This window comes from Oncorhynchus clarkii, chromosome 1 (genome assembly GCF_045791955.1).
Source record: "Oncorhynchus clarkii lewisi isolate Uvic-CL-2024 chromosome 1, UVic_Ocla_1.0, whole genome shotgun sequence".
NCBI lineage: Eukaryota > Metazoa > Chordata > Actinopteri > Salmoniformes > Salmonidae > Oncorhynchus > Oncorhynchus clarkii.
The window spans coordinates 38,299,720-38,316,046 of record NC_092147.1 but is presented as its reverse complement, the minus strand read 5'-3'; the positions used below and the strand labels follow the sequence as shown (position 1 = coordinate 38,316,046).

General features: G+C 40.3%; 1 protein-coding gene across 2 annotated transcripts; it reads left to right on the top strand.

Moving 5' to 3' along the window:
- The first annotated feature begins 165 nt into the window (after nucleotides 1-165).
- LOC139406731 (uncharacterized) lies at nucleotides 166-13,394 on the top strand. Of its 2 annotated transcripts, none has more exons than XM_071149706.1 (11): nucleotides 166-315; nucleotides 6,704-6,933; nucleotides 7,089-7,143; nucleotides 7,274-7,826; nucleotides 8,079-8,203; nucleotides 8,411-8,500; nucleotides 8,623-8,716; nucleotides 8,842-8,951; nucleotides 9,160-9,281; nucleotides 11,811-11,910; nucleotides 12,133-13,394. In XM_071149706.1, the coding sequence occupies exons 2-11, from the start codon at nucleotides 6,716-6,718 to the stop codon at nucleotides 12,187-12,189; spliced, it is 1,524 nt and encodes a 507-aa protein (XP_071005807.1). In that variant the 5' UTR covers nucleotides 166-315; nucleotides 6,704-6,715; the 3' UTR covers nucleotides 12,190-13,394. The 2 variants fall into 2 exon arrangements, with proteins under 2 accessions (XP_071005807.1, XP_071005817.1); XM_071149716.1 differs by having other exon boundaries at nucleotides 171-337; nucleotides 12,133-13,386.
- Nucleotides 13,395-16,327: the final 2,933 nt, after the last annotated feature.

Here is a 16,327-nt window from a genome sequence, read left to right as displayed (position 1 = left end):
AATTGACATATTAAGTACGGGAGAATTTAACCACAGTTTTCATATTACCACAGAGTTGTCATTATCTTTGATATTATGGTCTCTTCAAAACCACTTCTGATGGTTACTTTTTTATGAAGTGATGTCGGAAGTGAACACAGAACAGTACACGTCACAAACGGAAATAAAACAGAATGTTGTGGTTTTGGCGCTGGAAGAGAAAGGAAATTAGTAGCTGGTTAGCTAGCTGGCTGGAATGTTTAGTCGTTGTATTTTATGAGATGGATTAACAAGAGGGCTCTCGAGAACAAGGACCAATTGAATCGTAATCACGAAGTAAGGTGTGATCTATGTGAATGTATTAGTTTTGTTGTATTTATATTAGATCAGTCAACAGTCGTTAGCTAGCATACCACCGGGTAGCCACAGGCACAGTTAGCTAGCATACCACCGGGTAGCCACAGGCACAGTTAGCTAGCCAACGCATACCAACAGAGTGCAGTACATATTTGCCATTAAATTAGCTAATGTTTACAGGTTCACACCTCATAGGGAATATCTAGCTAGGTACACTCATTATGTTTATGTAACGTTAAGACGTTACGTTCCCACAATATTTCAATCATGAAGCGAATGAGTCATACATATCCTTATGCCGTCAAAATAGTAATTTCAGAGTCAAATAAATGGGGATCCTATAGAACTATTCCAATTCCTTGGTCAAATACAGGTAGTTATCTAACCTAGTTATCTTTTAATCTAGCTGCCTAGCTAGTAATCTGATTTAATCAGGCTGTAATACACAATTAATTGGTATATACAGTACAGTGACTTTAAAGTATTCACACCCCTAGAGTTTCTCAAAATGTGTTACATGGTGGGATTAAAATATATTTAAATGTCATGTTTTTGTCCAATGTTCTACACAAAGTACTCTGCTATGTCAAAGTGGAAGAAAAATTCTAACATTTGTATAATTTTATTTTTATTTTTTAAATAACACTGATATATTCTGTACAGCACTTTGAGATATCAGCTGATGTACGAAGGGCTATATAAATAAATTTGATAAGTATTCAACCCCCTTAGTCAATACATGTTAGAATCACCTTTGGCAGTGTTTACAGCTGTGAGTTTTTCTGGCTAAGTCTAAGAGCTTTGCACACCTTTTCTAAGCAACTCTAGTGTATATTTGGCCTTGTGTTTTTAGGTTATTGTCCTGCTGAAAGGTAGATTTGTCTCCCAGTGTCTGCTGGAACGCAGACTGAACCAGGTTTTCCTCTAGGATTTTGCCTGTGCTTAGTTCTATTCTGTTTATTTTTTATCCTAAAAAAACTCCCTAGTCCTTGCAGATGACAAGCACACACATAACATGATGAAGCCACCACCATGCTTTAAAATATGAAGGGTGGTACTCAGTGATGTGTTGTGGTGGATTTGCCCAAAACGTAACGCTTTGTATTCAGGACATAAAGTTAATTTCTTTGCCACATTTTTTTCAGTTTTACTTTAGTGCCTTATTGCAAACAGGATACATGTTTTTCTGTACAGGCTTCCTTTTAACATTATCATTTAGGTTAGTATTGTAGAATAACTACAATAGGTGCCCTTTGCGAGGCATTTCAAAACCATCACAAAACCGTCTTTGTGTTTGAAATTCACTGCTCGATTGAGGGATCTTACATGTGTGGGGTACAGAGATGAGGTAGTCATTAAATTAATATGATTTTTGAATGACTACCTCATCTCTGTACCCCACACATACAATGATCTGTGCACAGTGTGTCCATGCAACTTATGTCATTTGTTAAGGACATTTTTACTCATTAACTTATTTAGGCTTGCCCTAACAAAGGGGATACTTATTGACTGAAGACATTTCAGCTTTTCATTTTTAATTAATTTGTAAAAAAAAAAATAGAGAAAATCAAAATCCACTTTGACATTCTGGAGTAGGCCAGTGACAACAAAAAATCTTGATTTAATACTTTTTAAATTCACGCTGTAACAACAAAATGTGGAAAAAGTCGAGGGGTGTGAATACTTTCTGAAGGAAGTGTATATTTAACATTTTTATCTGAAAGCATAATTTCTCAAAGTTGGCATATTTATTCCATTTTGGCCTTACCCAGGCCTCCTTTAAGACATCATATTGTTTAATCTGTAGGTGCTACACAGCAAACATTGGTGTCATATGAAGCTTTACCGCTTGCTCTGTAATGCGTAGTATTTCGATTTCAGTAACTTTTTTACGTTAATTTATGAATATTGAAGAATATAAAACATGAATATTGAAAACACACAATTTGATTTGGCAAATGTTTCAATGTATTGTTGAACATAATATATTAAATGGACATATCAATGTTCCAGAGTTGGCTGTCTGCTACTTTTAGAGTTCTGATCCAATTTGTCAGCATTACCAACAATGAATGTGGTAACCCATTTGCAGGATGTGGAGTGATACAAGTAAAAGGAAGGCTGTGATTGGTTACATTGCCTAGATTCCATTTTCTCTCCACAAATTGGGCCATAACTTTAAATCTAGCATAGACCCACTCTAGGACTTGAATATGCTTGTAGAGTATATCATATTCAAAAATGTATAAAACAAAAATAGCCAAATCCAACATTTTTTTTTGTTTAAATTTTTCAATATTCATTTATTTAAATTTTTATTGAAATAAAAATACTACTCATATTACAGAGCAAGTGGTAAAGCATCTACAGATGAAACATTATGGAGTCTTAAAGGTGGCTGTAGGAAGGCCAAAATGTCATAAGTATGTCAACTTAGATTCATTATTTCTCAATTATGCTTTTAGATTCAAATGTCAACAATCCTTCCTCCAAAAATCATGGTATTTTTGTTGTTGTCTGGGTTTCATGAGGAATCACAGTTTTCCCATACTATATGTGTGTATGTGTATACATACACACACACAGTTGAAATCGGAAATTTACATACACCTTAGCCAAATACATAGTTTTTCACAATTCCTGACATTTAATCCTAGTAAAAATTCCCTGTCTTAGGTCGTTACGATCACCACTTTATTTTAAGAATGTGAAAATGTCAGTATAATATTAGAGAGAGGGATTTATTTCAGCTTTTATTTCTTTCATCACATTCCCAGGTCAGAAGATTACATACACTCAATTAGTATTTGGTAGCATTGTCTTTACATTTTTTAACTTGGGTCAAATGTTTTGGGTAGCCTTCCACAAACTTCCCCCAATAAGTTGGGTGATTTTTGGCCCATGCCTCCTTACAGAGCTGGTGTAACCAAGTAAGGTAAGGTTTGGTAGGCCTCCTTGCTCGTACACGCTTTTTCAGTTCTGCCCACAAATGTTCTATAGGATTGAGGTCAGGGCTTTGTGATAGCCACTCCAATACCTTGACTTTGTTGTCCTTAAGCCATTTTGCCACAACTTTGGAAGTATGCTTGGTGTCATTGTCCATTTGGAAGACCCATTTGCGACCAAGCTTTAACTTCCTGACTAATGTCTTGAGATGTTGCTTCAATATATGCATATACTTTTCCGACCTAATGGTGTAATCTATTTTGTGAAGTGCACCAGTCCCTCCTGCAGCAAAGCACCCCCACAACATGATTCTGCCACCCCTGTGCTTCACGGTTGGGCTGGTGTTCTTCGGCTTGCAGGCCTCCCCCTTATTCCTCCAAACATAACGATGGTCATTATGGCCAACAGTTATTTTTATTTCATCAGACCAGAGGACATTTCTCCAAAAAGTACGATCTTTGTCCCCATGCAGTTGCAAACCGTAGTCTGGCTTTTTTATGGTGGTTTTGGAGCAGTGGCTTCTTCCTTGCTGAGCGGCCTTTCAGGTTATGTCGATATTGGACTTGTTTTACTGTGGATATAGATACTTTTGTACCTGTTTCCTCCAGCATCTTCACAAGGTCCTTTGCTGCTGTTCTGGGATTGATTTGCACTTTTCGCACCAAAGTATGTTAATCTCTAGGAGACAGAACACATTTTTCCTGAGCGGTCTGACAGCTGCGTGGTCCCATGGTGTTTATACTTGCGTACTATTGTTTGTACAGGTGAACGTGGTACCTTCAGGTGTTTGGAAATTTCTCCCAGGGATGAAACAGACTTGTGGAGGTCTACAATGTTTTTCTCAGGTCTTGGCTGATTTCTTTTGCTTTTCCCATGATGTCAAGCAAAGAGGACTGAGTTTGAAGGTATGCCTTGAAATACATCCACAGGTACACCTCCAATTGACTCATGATGTCAATTAGCCTATCAGACGCTTCTAAAGCCATGACACCATTTTCTGGAATTTTCCAAGCTGTTTAAAGGCAGTCAACTTGGTGTATGTAAACTTTTGACCCACTGGAATTGTGATACCGTGAATTATAATTGAAATAATCTGTCTGTAAACAATGACTTGTGTCATGCACAAAGTAGATGTCCTAACCGACTTGTCAAAACTATATTTAGTCAACAAGAAATTTGTGAAGTGGTTGAAAGAGTTTTAATGACTCCAACCTAAGTGTATGTAAACTTACGACTTCAACTGTGTGTGTGTGTGTATATATATATATATATATATGTATGTGTGTGTGTGTGTTAAAAACTTCTTAAGGACCGGACCCTTTTTCAATTTTTGCCTAAAATGACATACCCAAAGCTAGCAAGGATATGCATATTCTTGATACCATTTGAAAGGAAACACTTTGAAGTGTTTGGAAATGTGAAATGAATGTAGGAGAATCACACATTATATCGGGTAAAAGATAATTCAAAGAAAAAACATGCGTTTTATTTTTTTCATCTTTGAAATGCAAGAGAAAGGCCGTGATATGACTTAGGAATCTTGGCACAATTTGGATTTTGGCCACTAGATGGCAGCAGTGTATGTGCAAAGTTTTTAGACTGCTCCAATGAACCATTGCATTACTGTTCAAAATGTTGTATCAAGTCTGCCCAAATGTGCCTAATTGTTTTATAGATACAAGGACATAACTGTGCACTCTCCTCAAACAATAGCATGGTAATCTTTCACTGTAATAACTACTCTAAATTGTACAGTGCAGTTAGATTAACAAGAATTTAAGCTTTCTGCCCATATAAGACATGTCTATGTCCTGGGAAATGTTCTTGTCACTTAAGTCATGCTAATCACATTAGTGCACGTTAGCTCAACCGTCCCGCGGGGGAGGACACCAATCCTGTAGAGGTTTTTAACACTATCATTGCATCTTATGTGACTTGTGCAAATGTTTACTCAAACTTATTTAGGCTTGCCATAACAAAGGTGTTGAATACTTAGACTCAAGCCATTTCAGCTTTTCATTTAAAAAAATAATAATTTTGGTACCGTTTCTAAAAACATAATTCCACTTTGACATTATGGGTTATTGTGTGTCTAGGCTAGTGACATAATCTCAATTTAATCTATTTAAAATTTAGCCTTTAAGTAATAATTCATGCCTTCTGGGAATGTAAAACAATTTTTTTTTTACAATATAAGTTTGTTTTTAATGTGTCCGTTTGTATATTTTAAGGCATGACATAGGAGGTTGCAGTGAGTTACCCGACGGGTTGAACTATACTCTTCTCATCAATTATACATTTAAAAAAATATATATATTCTCAAACTGGAAATCAGCCAACCCTCCGTCGTTCACGCAATGGAAAGATCAAAAGCTTTATTATCTTGCCGATGGAGACAAACAACCGTGCGGTTTCAGGCCATGTGGTAGAAATTGATATGGAGATATGGATGGGGGCTAGTGGGTCTGGGCAGGTGTGATGTTTTCTAGGATGTAGTCGTGTGTATGTTTTGTATTGTTTATAAAATCTCAAAAATAAAATCTCAAAAAATAAAATGTGGAAAAAGTAGAGGGTGTAAATACTTTCTAAAGGAAATGTAGCTTAAAACTAATGCCTGCAAAATTGTGTAAATGTTCCTTACAAGCCAGAATGTTGACTCAAATTACATTTAAATGTACTATACCTGTTGTCTATGTGGTTTGTCCTTCAGCTGCTTAAAATTTGAGACAAGATATCCAAAGGAAAATATTGTTTACCCAACTTCTCTTCGATAGCTATTGAACCAAGCATGCAATGGTCATGAAAATTGTATATTCTAAACCAGGGGGATGGAGAACAATCAACACCTTTTTGTGTGAATTTCATTTTTTCATTTTAATTCAATTTTATTTAATTTTCTGTCTTCCCAAAACAATTCCAACAAAAAGGTGTGGCTTGTTCTCCTCCCTCCCCTAATTCAGAATATTCAATTGTCATGGCATACTTGGTTCAATAGCGGTTGACGATGGAACCAAATATCCAGTATACATTTTTTTTTAACCTAGGTGCAGAACCAAACCATATACCTAACAATACTTTCCTGTGACTATTTTGTCTCAAATCTGAGCAGCTGAAGTACAAACTGCACAGACAATCGGTAGAGTAAGTTTAAATGTCATTTTTTTTCTTCAATATTCTGGCCTGTAAGGAACAATTACACAATTTTGCAGTCATTAGTTTCAGGCTGTATATACCAATTAAGTGATTAACTGGACTACTCAGCTAGTAACTTCTCCAGGGGCACCTTATGTAATTTAGGATTAATAATATATAGTAGCAAACCTCATTAAGACTGCTTGATTATGAAAAAGTAGACTGCTCTAACTTTGTCATTTACTACATAAAATGGTGTGAATGTGTGTTGGTTTGCACATTGCAGCTTTGACAGTGTATGGACCATACACAAGCTAGTAGCTCCATCTTCGTAGACATGGACAGAACACTGGAGAACTTGGAGCCCAGCAGTCCACTTCATGACTTTGAGGAACTAGACACCACGGAACCCCTGAATCAGGCATGCCTACTGGATGAGCAAGACCTGCTCTTTGGTGATCTCAGTGAATTTGGCACCCTCAACGAGCCCCCTGTCGTCATCTTTGAGACGCCCAGGTACACTGCTGCTTTGCATATTACGGTCCTGTATTTACTATGAACACTTACTACCATCGGTGCAATAAAGATCCTGTTTCTGTCAGTGTACCTTACGAAGCAAGACTAATGTGTAGAGCTATATTCCTCAAAATGTTCTCATTCTGCTTGTGCAGCCCTCAGTACCTCAGACGGAGGCGGCGGTACAATAGGTTTGAAAACTTTGGATCGGTAAGTTGAATACATTCTGAAGGCAACAATTTACTATAAAATCCAAGTGTGACATCTCAAGTCTTGCAACAGAAATGTAAAGTTGAGTCGCTGAATGTCGCCACAGCCTGACCTTGCCCTTTTTTTGCAGGTTTCTCTCAGCCCACCTCCCAGTCGAGAGGAGAAATCGCTAATCATGACCCCCACCTCTCATCAGATGTCAAAACGCAAAAAGCTGTCCATGCCAGCCACCAGCATGAGAGGTGAAGCCAAACCGGGCACCTCGTGGGCAACCAGTGGTTTTGTTGCTGCTTCATCTCTCATGACAACAGACTCTTCTCTGGTGACCTGGCTGGAACCTCCTCTCCCTTCCTCTATGCCATGTTCTTATTCATCATCACCACCCTCATCCTCCCTTGGTGCGCCCCCTGCCTCGCAGGAAGTGACAGCCGGGGAAGGATTTTGCAGAAACACATCGTCTCAGACTCCTGTGGCAGAATCCACAGTGGAACCTGGGCTCCCTAGTTACAACAGAGACAGGAAGAGGACCTGTAAAAGAGCAGCCTCTACCAAGTCCACCTCTACCAAGTCCGTCTCCACATTTGCCCGAGCCCCAACAAACCTCACCACAGACTCTGTGTCATTCCTGCCAGGCACAGAGAAAGAGAGTCATGTTGCTGGCTGGGAGGTTCCTTTCTCTACAGGTAAGAAGATGACACACATACTAAGGCGAAAATAAGTTTAGCTCTTTGACAGATGCTACTTCGAAATGTTACGGGCCCGATATAGACTATGTAGACCTACCTAAAAGTTAACTGCAGAGTAGATTCTAGGTCACTTAAGTGACTCACTACACATTGACCAACCTGACTCGAACAGAATTCACAGACAACAGCAGAACCATAAGCTTATCCTTGGTGTGTCTCTGGACCCTCTGACTACTCTTATCTCAACAGCCGAAGCAATGTCGCCCAAATATGACGAGGTGGTCATCAGTGACAACGATGATGATGTCATTGTAGAGGCTGTGGTTCGCGCAGTGCAGTTGAAGGAAGATGAGGCATTTGCGCGCAGTCTTCAGGTAGGGATAACTCAAAGGGTACCACTTATCTTTTTAAAACAAGCTTGCTTTAAGTCAACACTGGTCGACAACACACTGTTGGGTTCTCTACTTCAGGCTAATTCAATCTTAATCAGTACATTCAGGATTGGAACTGAATGAATGACTTTCACATAAAACCTTCAGTCTCCTGATTAGCCTGTGTGATGGATTTTTTTCTCTCTCTAGGAACAGTTTGACCGAGAGGAGCAACTGCAGCAGGAACAAAGGAGACAGCAGGAAGCCATGGCGCCCAACAGACCCCACCACAACTACCCGGTGAGTATTATGTCCAAAAGCACGTATACACTCAATGTGACACTGAATGGGGATTCCACTGTTATTATTTTGAATTGCGCTGCTGTGTGAACTGGTCTGATTATTGTTCTGTCCCCCTCCAGTATGATCCTCATTTAGGGATGAACTGGATGTCGCCCTGGCCCTCAGCAGTGAACTACGCAGCTTTTTCGCCTCTCGTCGCGGGATTAGAGGAAGGTATGTTACTGAACAACAACCACAGTAGTGTGAAATTTACTGGTATGCTTGATGCACTACTTAGTTAGAACATGGTTTTGTTGCTGTGGTGTGTATGTGTGTTAAGTGTGTGTTGAATCATTCAGAGTTGATGGGAAGGCGCAGAGGAAGAGGCCGATCTCGCGCTCCTCGTCGCAGCAACCCCCGTCATGTGGTCTCTTCCCTCTTTGATGACAGTCAGGGAGACAACTATGAGGTACAACTTGCCTGGGTCCATTTGTGAAACAAACTAAGCTTCTGTCCTCTCCATGTAGTCATCACACCTTCTGTTTTGCAGTCAAACTCTTACATACGTTTTCCAGCATTTTTCTTGCATTGATTTATGTCTTGCATCCCTAGTAACCCCATTGTCTTAATAATATGGGTTTTGGTTCATGTGTGTATACTCTGTTTTGATCTCTCAGGCTCTACTGGCCTTTGAGGAGGGCCAGGGTGCTGTTGTGGCCAAGAAAACCCTGAGTGAAAGAGAGATTGAGAGGCTGCCTACGAAACCCTACGACCCAGCACATAGTGCAGGAAAGACACAGTAAGTCACAAACGAGTACCTTTTCCATAATGTAAGATGGGGCTGTCTGAGCACAGGATATTGTTCCAGCCAAAGCAGTGACACATTGATTAAACTCATCATAGTTTCCAATAAAGATGACGAAGTGCAGTTCACCAGTTCTAATTAAAAATACATCAATTTACTTGCTCAGAATATCAGCACGCTTCAGATTAGTGTAGAACTATATACTTTGGTACTTTTTCATTACTACATAAACAACAAGTGCAAAGTTCATGCCTTTTGCCTGCTCCACTTTTTGCTAGAGCACTGGAAGTCTGGGCTTTAACATGTTAGCTCCCCACTCATGCTGCACAGAAATTAAAGATTCACCATTTTGAATGTTATATTGCTTTTGTGCATCTGAGCTCTGCATCGATTCCCAGGGTAATTTCATGTTTATCTGAGTTATTGTCGTTCAAGCAGGCAGTAAGTTGGCCTGTATGACTTAGTATTGCGATAAAGCCGCTCTCACTAACCTGGAAGTTAATAGGAATACAAATGACATTTTATTGGTCACGTGGCGCTAGAAACAAGCATGTCTCTGCCACTGCAATAACACATGCAAAACAGTGCATTTGTAAAGTATTCAGACCCCTTTACTTTTTCCACATTGTTACTTTACAGCCTAATTCTAAAATGTATTAAATAAATCCTCATCATCTACACACAATACCCCATAATGACAAAGCAAAAACATATTTCTTTTTAGAAATGTTTGCAAATGTATTAAAAATAAACATACCTTAGTATTCAGACCCTTTGCCATGAGACTCGAAATTGAGCTCAGGTGCATCTTGTTTCCATTGATCATCCTTGATTTTTCTACAACTTGATTGGAGTCCACCTGTGCGAAAAACAATTGATTGGACATGATTTGGAAAGACGCACACCTGTCTGTCTATATAAGGTCCCACAGTTGACAGGGCATGTCAGAGCAAAAACCAAGCCATGAGGTCGAAGGAATTATCCGTTGAGCTCCGAGGCAGGATTGTGTCGAGGCACAGATCTGGGGATGGGTACCAAAACATTTCTGCAGCGTTGAAGGTCCAAGAACACAGTGGCCTCCATCATTCTTAAATGGAAGAAGTCTGGAACCATCAAGACTCTTCCAAGAGCTGGCCACCTGGCCAATCAGAGGAGAAAGGCCTTGGTCAAGGAGGTGACCAAGAACCCGATGGTCACTCTGACAGAGCTCCAGAGTTCCTCTGTGGAGATGGGAGAACCTTTCAAAAGGAAAACCATCTCTGCAGCACTCCACCAATCAGGCCTTTATGGTAGAGTTCCCAGAAGGAAGCCACTCCTCAGTAAAAGGTACATGACAGCCTGCTTGGAGCGTCATCCCGCTTGGAACGCCTGAATGCCAAGCATCACATCTGGAGGAAACCTGGCATCATCACTACGGTGAAGCATGGTGGCAGCATCATGCTGTGGGGATGTTTTTCAGCGGCAGGGACTAGGAGACTAGTCAGGATTGAGGGAAAGATGAACAGAGCAAAGTACAGAGATCCTTGATGAAAACCTGCTCAGGACCTCAGCCTGGGGTAAAATGGTTCACCTTCCAACAGGACAACGTTCCCAAGCACACAGCCAAGACAACGCAGGAGTGGCTTCGGGACAAGTCTCTGAATGTCCTTGAGTGGCCTAGCCAGAGCTGGACTTGAACCTGTTTGAACATCTCTGTAGAGACCTGAAAATAGCTGTGCAGATATAATATTAGGACGATGTTGGCGTGGCATTGACTAAAATACAGTGGAATAAAATACAGTATACATATAAGATGAGTAAAGCAGTGTGTAAACATTTATTAAAGTGACTCGTGTTCCATTTTTTAAGTGGCCAGCGATTCAATGTTTTATATATGGTGCAGGGTTGAGTAACCGGGTGGTAGCCGGCTAGTGATGTCCATTTAACAGTGATGGCCTTGCGATAGAAGCTGTTTCAGTCTCTCAGTCCCAGCTTTGATGCACTGACCTCACCTTCTGTATGATAGCGGGGTGAACAGGAGGTGGCTCGGGTGGTTGATGTCCTTGATATTTTTGTCCTTCCTGTGAACTTGTGTGTAGATTGATGAGGAAATAAAACAATTTAATACATTTTCGAATAAAGCTGTAACGTAACAAAAAGTGAAGGGGTCTGAATATTTTCCGAAGGCACTATATATTACGTACAGTATATTTCACAGCGGTTTAGATGGTACACTGTCTACACTATGCTTGCTTTGTCATATAAACTGTAATTAGGTGAATGATTTGAATTTTAGCAACCAGGAAATGGCAGAACGATATCTGCATAGTGCACCTTTAATCGTCTCTCCGTCACGTCTATAGATACTGTCCCCCTTCGTCTGTTACATCTCTTCCTCACCTAACTCAACTGACTGTGAGCTTGTGCTGTCATAAATGGGTTTTATGAGACAGTATCGAAGTCAAAATTCTGGTTTAGTGACTACACTACTACTAGTGTATTCTCTTAGTGTTCTCCAGTGATAATGTTTTCCTCTGTGTACAGGTGTCAGATCTGTTTCTCAGACTATACAGAGGGGGAACTGCTGAGGATGCTCCCATGCCTCCATAACTACCATATGCAATGCATCGACCGCTGGTTAAAGGTACACACTTTTTCTGTGGTGCAATATAAGCAGGCCCCAACACAACCTATTTAGACAGCACTGTGTTACAATGCAGTTACACAACAGTTGGTGTTCTCACCATTTAAAATGTCATTCAATTAACTATTGAACCTTGAGTTTGTACAAGGTAAATGGTAAACTATAAGATAACAACATGAAATCTATTAGAAAAAAATACACCTGGTTGTTTGCTGTTGGCAGGAAAACTCCACGTGCCCTATCTGCCGAATTGACATATCCGAGTGCAGTGGTAACTGAGCCCGAGTGACCACGGAACATGACCTGGACCTCACCGGACGTACAACGCGACAACCTCTCATGTGTTAAGGTGTTTACAAGACTTTAAGACTTAAGTTTAATTTTATACCCTGAAGATCGACATCCTACAATAACGTTCAATCACCAGATAAGAGTTCAAATGTTTTTATTTTTTATTAAAACCTCAATTTTCCACCAACATGAAGTTATTCTACTTGAATTATGCAACTCAGGATCGCTGCTATGTTTTAGTATTCTCATTCCACATTGAATGTTTTTTTCAGATCCCCAAAATATTTTTCCAGCATAGTTTCAAATAAATATTTGAGGTGGTTTTATAGGGGTTTTGGCAAAGTTGATCTGTGTAAAATATTGTATAAAAAGGAAAATACAAGACTACAAAAGCCAGTATGCTTGGAACAAGGAAAGCATATTAAACCGCATATACTGTTGTACACTGAATGCACTGTCATGGCTTCTATTGAACTTTAATATGGCCTTCAATCGTTCTGGTGTTTGATGGACTCGTCAGGTGGCTTCTCAGACCCTTCTTAATAAAACATCTTCATAGAGGGCACCATAACTTTGTTATTGTCACATTTCAAGGCAGTGGTGTGAAGTGTGGCCAGTCATTCCTCAGGTTCATAGTACCGCTTTTTCATGGCTCTGTACTTCCTCAGGTAGTAAAGTGCTTCCAACTCCTTTATGACAAACTACCCTAGGGCTATCATTTGTTTGATCATCTCTGGGTCTTTCACATCTTTGTTATTCGAAAATGCAGACTTCAGTCTATCCCTAAAGTAGCCAGCACCTTTGGGATACTCCCATCCAAAGTAGAGGAGCTGTTGGAGGAGTAGAACAGTGACAATTACCCATTGAAGGGGGTAGAAACGTATTTTAAAAACAAAAAAATGTGCGTTAGGGCAGGTAGCCTAGCGGTGAGAGGTGAGCCAGCAACCGGAAGGTTGCCAGTTGAAATCCGAGGTTCGACTGAAGATCTGTCAGGAAGTGAGCTAGCAACCGAAAATGCCTGACAATGTACCCTTGAGCAAGGCACTTGCCCCCACCTCCCACAACACAGCTGGCGCCCAGTCTAGTCTGTATGTGTGCTTGTCTTTCCGAGGGGTTCAGTTAAAAGGTGATGTTAAATTATGATTGGACCTTGTGTGCAATTTACCAATAAAGTTATCTTAAAGTAGTGGTCATTTGATTTCTGGACGTTCTGTTATACTTTAGACAAAAGGTCACGCGAAGAAGAAATTGAAAGGGACAAAGTTATGCTTTATACAGCCTGACCACTTCACTCCTTAATGGATAAGCCATGGTCCCAAAGCGTCTTTTCTAGTTGCCTAGAAGGTGAACTCAAAACAAAGTGTAAACAGAAGGTGCTTTCACTGCATTAATTAGCCTAGCCACACGGTTGCTATCCTATGCTGCGGTTGTCCTTACGTGCACATTCTTATAAAACGCTAGCTAGTTGGCTAACTTAGCTTTTAGTTTACTTTTTGGCTAGACACAGCTGTTGGTGTTGTGGCTAACAGTTAGCCAATGCTTTTCTCTCTACTCTAATATATTATGTAGACAGCTAAACAATAACCTACAATAAAGTTAAAACAAACTGCAATACATAAGAGGTTTTAACATACATTAGCAGAGTATAGTTACTGTCTTGCACGCTTTGTACAAAATAATAAAATGCAGTACGACCGGATATTTCTAAACATAGCTCTAAACATTAGCTAGCTATAACTGGCATGTCTCATACCATGATCAACCGAAGATGACCTCAACACCTGGGTGGTTTTACCCAATCATAGCGCAGTATGACGGCGGTAAAATGCATCCAATTACAAATCAGTATGTTTACACATGAATATTACAGTTACCTTACAAACGGTGTCATTGCGTCATCGTTGTAAACGTTGTACAACGTTTACGCAGCCTTTACGTTAATTTGTACCCGGATCAGGGTTTCCGCTAGTTACCACAGCCTAAATGGGCCAAATAGTAAAAATGAATGGAAACAAATAGTTGGTGTTCGGTCTTAATTTAAGTTTAGGCGTGTGGTTAGTGTTTACGTAAGCTTATTAAATATCAGTGATCCTACCAAGAGCAGTGTGCGGTTTCCTTTTTCCTTCATCTTGTTCAACTGTTGCCATGCACCTGCAAAGAGATTGCTCAGATGTGCGAGTGCCTTTTGAATTTGTTAATGATGTTTAAAATAAGATTTTAAGAGAAATTGTAGAAACAGGCAGGGTTTGCTACTTTGTGGCTGTGATAACTAGTGAACTCGGACCAGTGGGTCGTCACTAGTTATCACCCCAAAGTCATAAACCCCACCTATTTCTAAAATCTGATTTTAAACCTAACCTCAGACGCACTATGCAGAAATCACTGACATTTCTTGGTTGCAAAAGTTCTAGTAGTTTGCCTAATTTCAGTTTGTGATTAAACGAATAAGTATAGTGTAGAGAATTATTGTACCATCTAAACCGCTGTAAAATATCTTTCCATAACCCAAAATATTGTATTTTCAGTTGGTGTACATAACGAAAAGTAAAAGATAAACAAAACTTAACGAGAAGCAGAAATAATGCACATGAACAGTATGTAACTTTCTGGGCTACCTGACTAAATTCACAAGTCCAAAAAGCACAAGTCCGTCCAGCTCCGATAGATGTGCTCTCACTGTGTGGTATCCCTGTAGTGAGTAGGGTAGCTGCGCCATTCTCTGAAACCAACCTTTTCGGATGTAGCCCATGACCATTTGGAGGTCTGCATCGTTGCGTGTCTCCTCTGTCATCCAGCCTGTGTGCAGACAATGGTCTGCTCTCCCCCACTACTGGCTGTAAGTGAACGAGTGATGCTCATTTGGAGCAATACTGGCTGTATCAAGGCTCAGCCAATCATTCACATAACAGAATGCAGCACACAACTGGAGAAGAGACAACCAATTGGCTAGTTACAGCATCAGTGTGCACTCTGGAAAGACAGTGGAAAGGCAGTTTGCCAGTTACAGCAGCGCGTTCCCTGAATGATAAGAGGTAGGTGAGAAGCCTGACCATGGAGACAGGAGTGAGAAGGTGATGAAGCATACTTCTTCATAAGCTGTAACCGAAAAACAACTGGCATTTGGAAAGTTTGAAGTGATGAAAGTGTGGTGGAACAAGTATTGTTAGCATTGTTAATTATCTTGACAGCCTGTGTACATCCAAGGGCCAGCCGTGCTGCCCTGTTTTGAGTCCTTTGTGGCACCTGACTGAACAGTAGTCCAGGTGTGACAAAACTAAGACCTGCTTTGTTGAAAGTGCTGTCAAGAAGGTTGAGCAGCGCCTTATCATGGACATACTTCTCCCCATCTTAGCTACTGTTGTATCAATATGTTTTGACCATGACAGTTCACAATCCAGGGTAACTGCAAGCAGTTTAGTCACCTCAACTTGCTCAATTTCCACATTATTTATTGCAAGATTTGACGTTTAGTGAAGGATTTGTTCCAAATACAATACATTTAGTAATATTTAGGACTTACTTATTCCTTGCCACCCACTCAAACTAACTGCAACTCTAAGTGTTGCAGTCATTTCAGTCGCTGTAGTAGCTGACATGTAGTTTTGAGTCGTCTGCATACATAGACACTCTGGCTTTACTCAAAGCCAGTGGCAATTCATTAGTAAAGATTGAAAAAGGTAAAATGGGCCTAGACAGCTACCTTGGGGAATTCTGGATTTTGTTGGAGAGGCTTCCATTAAAGAACATCTGTTAGATAGGTAACTCTTTATCCACAATATAGCAGGGGGTGTAAAGCCATAACACACAAGTTTGCCAGCACCAGACTATGATCGATAATGTAAAAATCCACACTGAAGTCTAACAAAACAGACCCCAATCTTTTTATCATCAATTTGTGTAAGTGCTGTGCTTGTTGAATGAAAAGCTCGGATCTCAATCCCATTGAGCACGTCTGGGACCTGTTGGATCGGAGGGTGAACGCTAGGGCCATTCCCCCCAGAAATGTCCGGGAACTTGCAACGGCCTTGGTGGAGTGGGGTAACATCTCACAGCAAGAACTGGCAAATCTGGTGCAGTCCATGAAGGAGGTGCATCGCAGTACTTAAAGCAGTTGGTGGCCACACCA

Bases quoted from the DNA above. Each gene is read 5' to 3' on its own strand.
- LOC139406731 (XM_071149706.1), top strand. From the start codon at position 6,716: ATGGACCATACACAAGCTAGTAGCTCCATCTTCGTAGACATGGACAGA. The intron at 6,934-7,088 runs GTACACTGCTGC...CTGCTTGTGCAG, and splicing joins GTCATCTTTGAGACGCCCAG to CCCTCAGTACCTCAGACGGA. The intron at 8,717-8,841 runs GTATGTTACTGA...TGAATCATTCAG, and splicing joins CGTCGCGGGATTAGAGGAAG to AGTTGATGGGAAGGCGCAGA.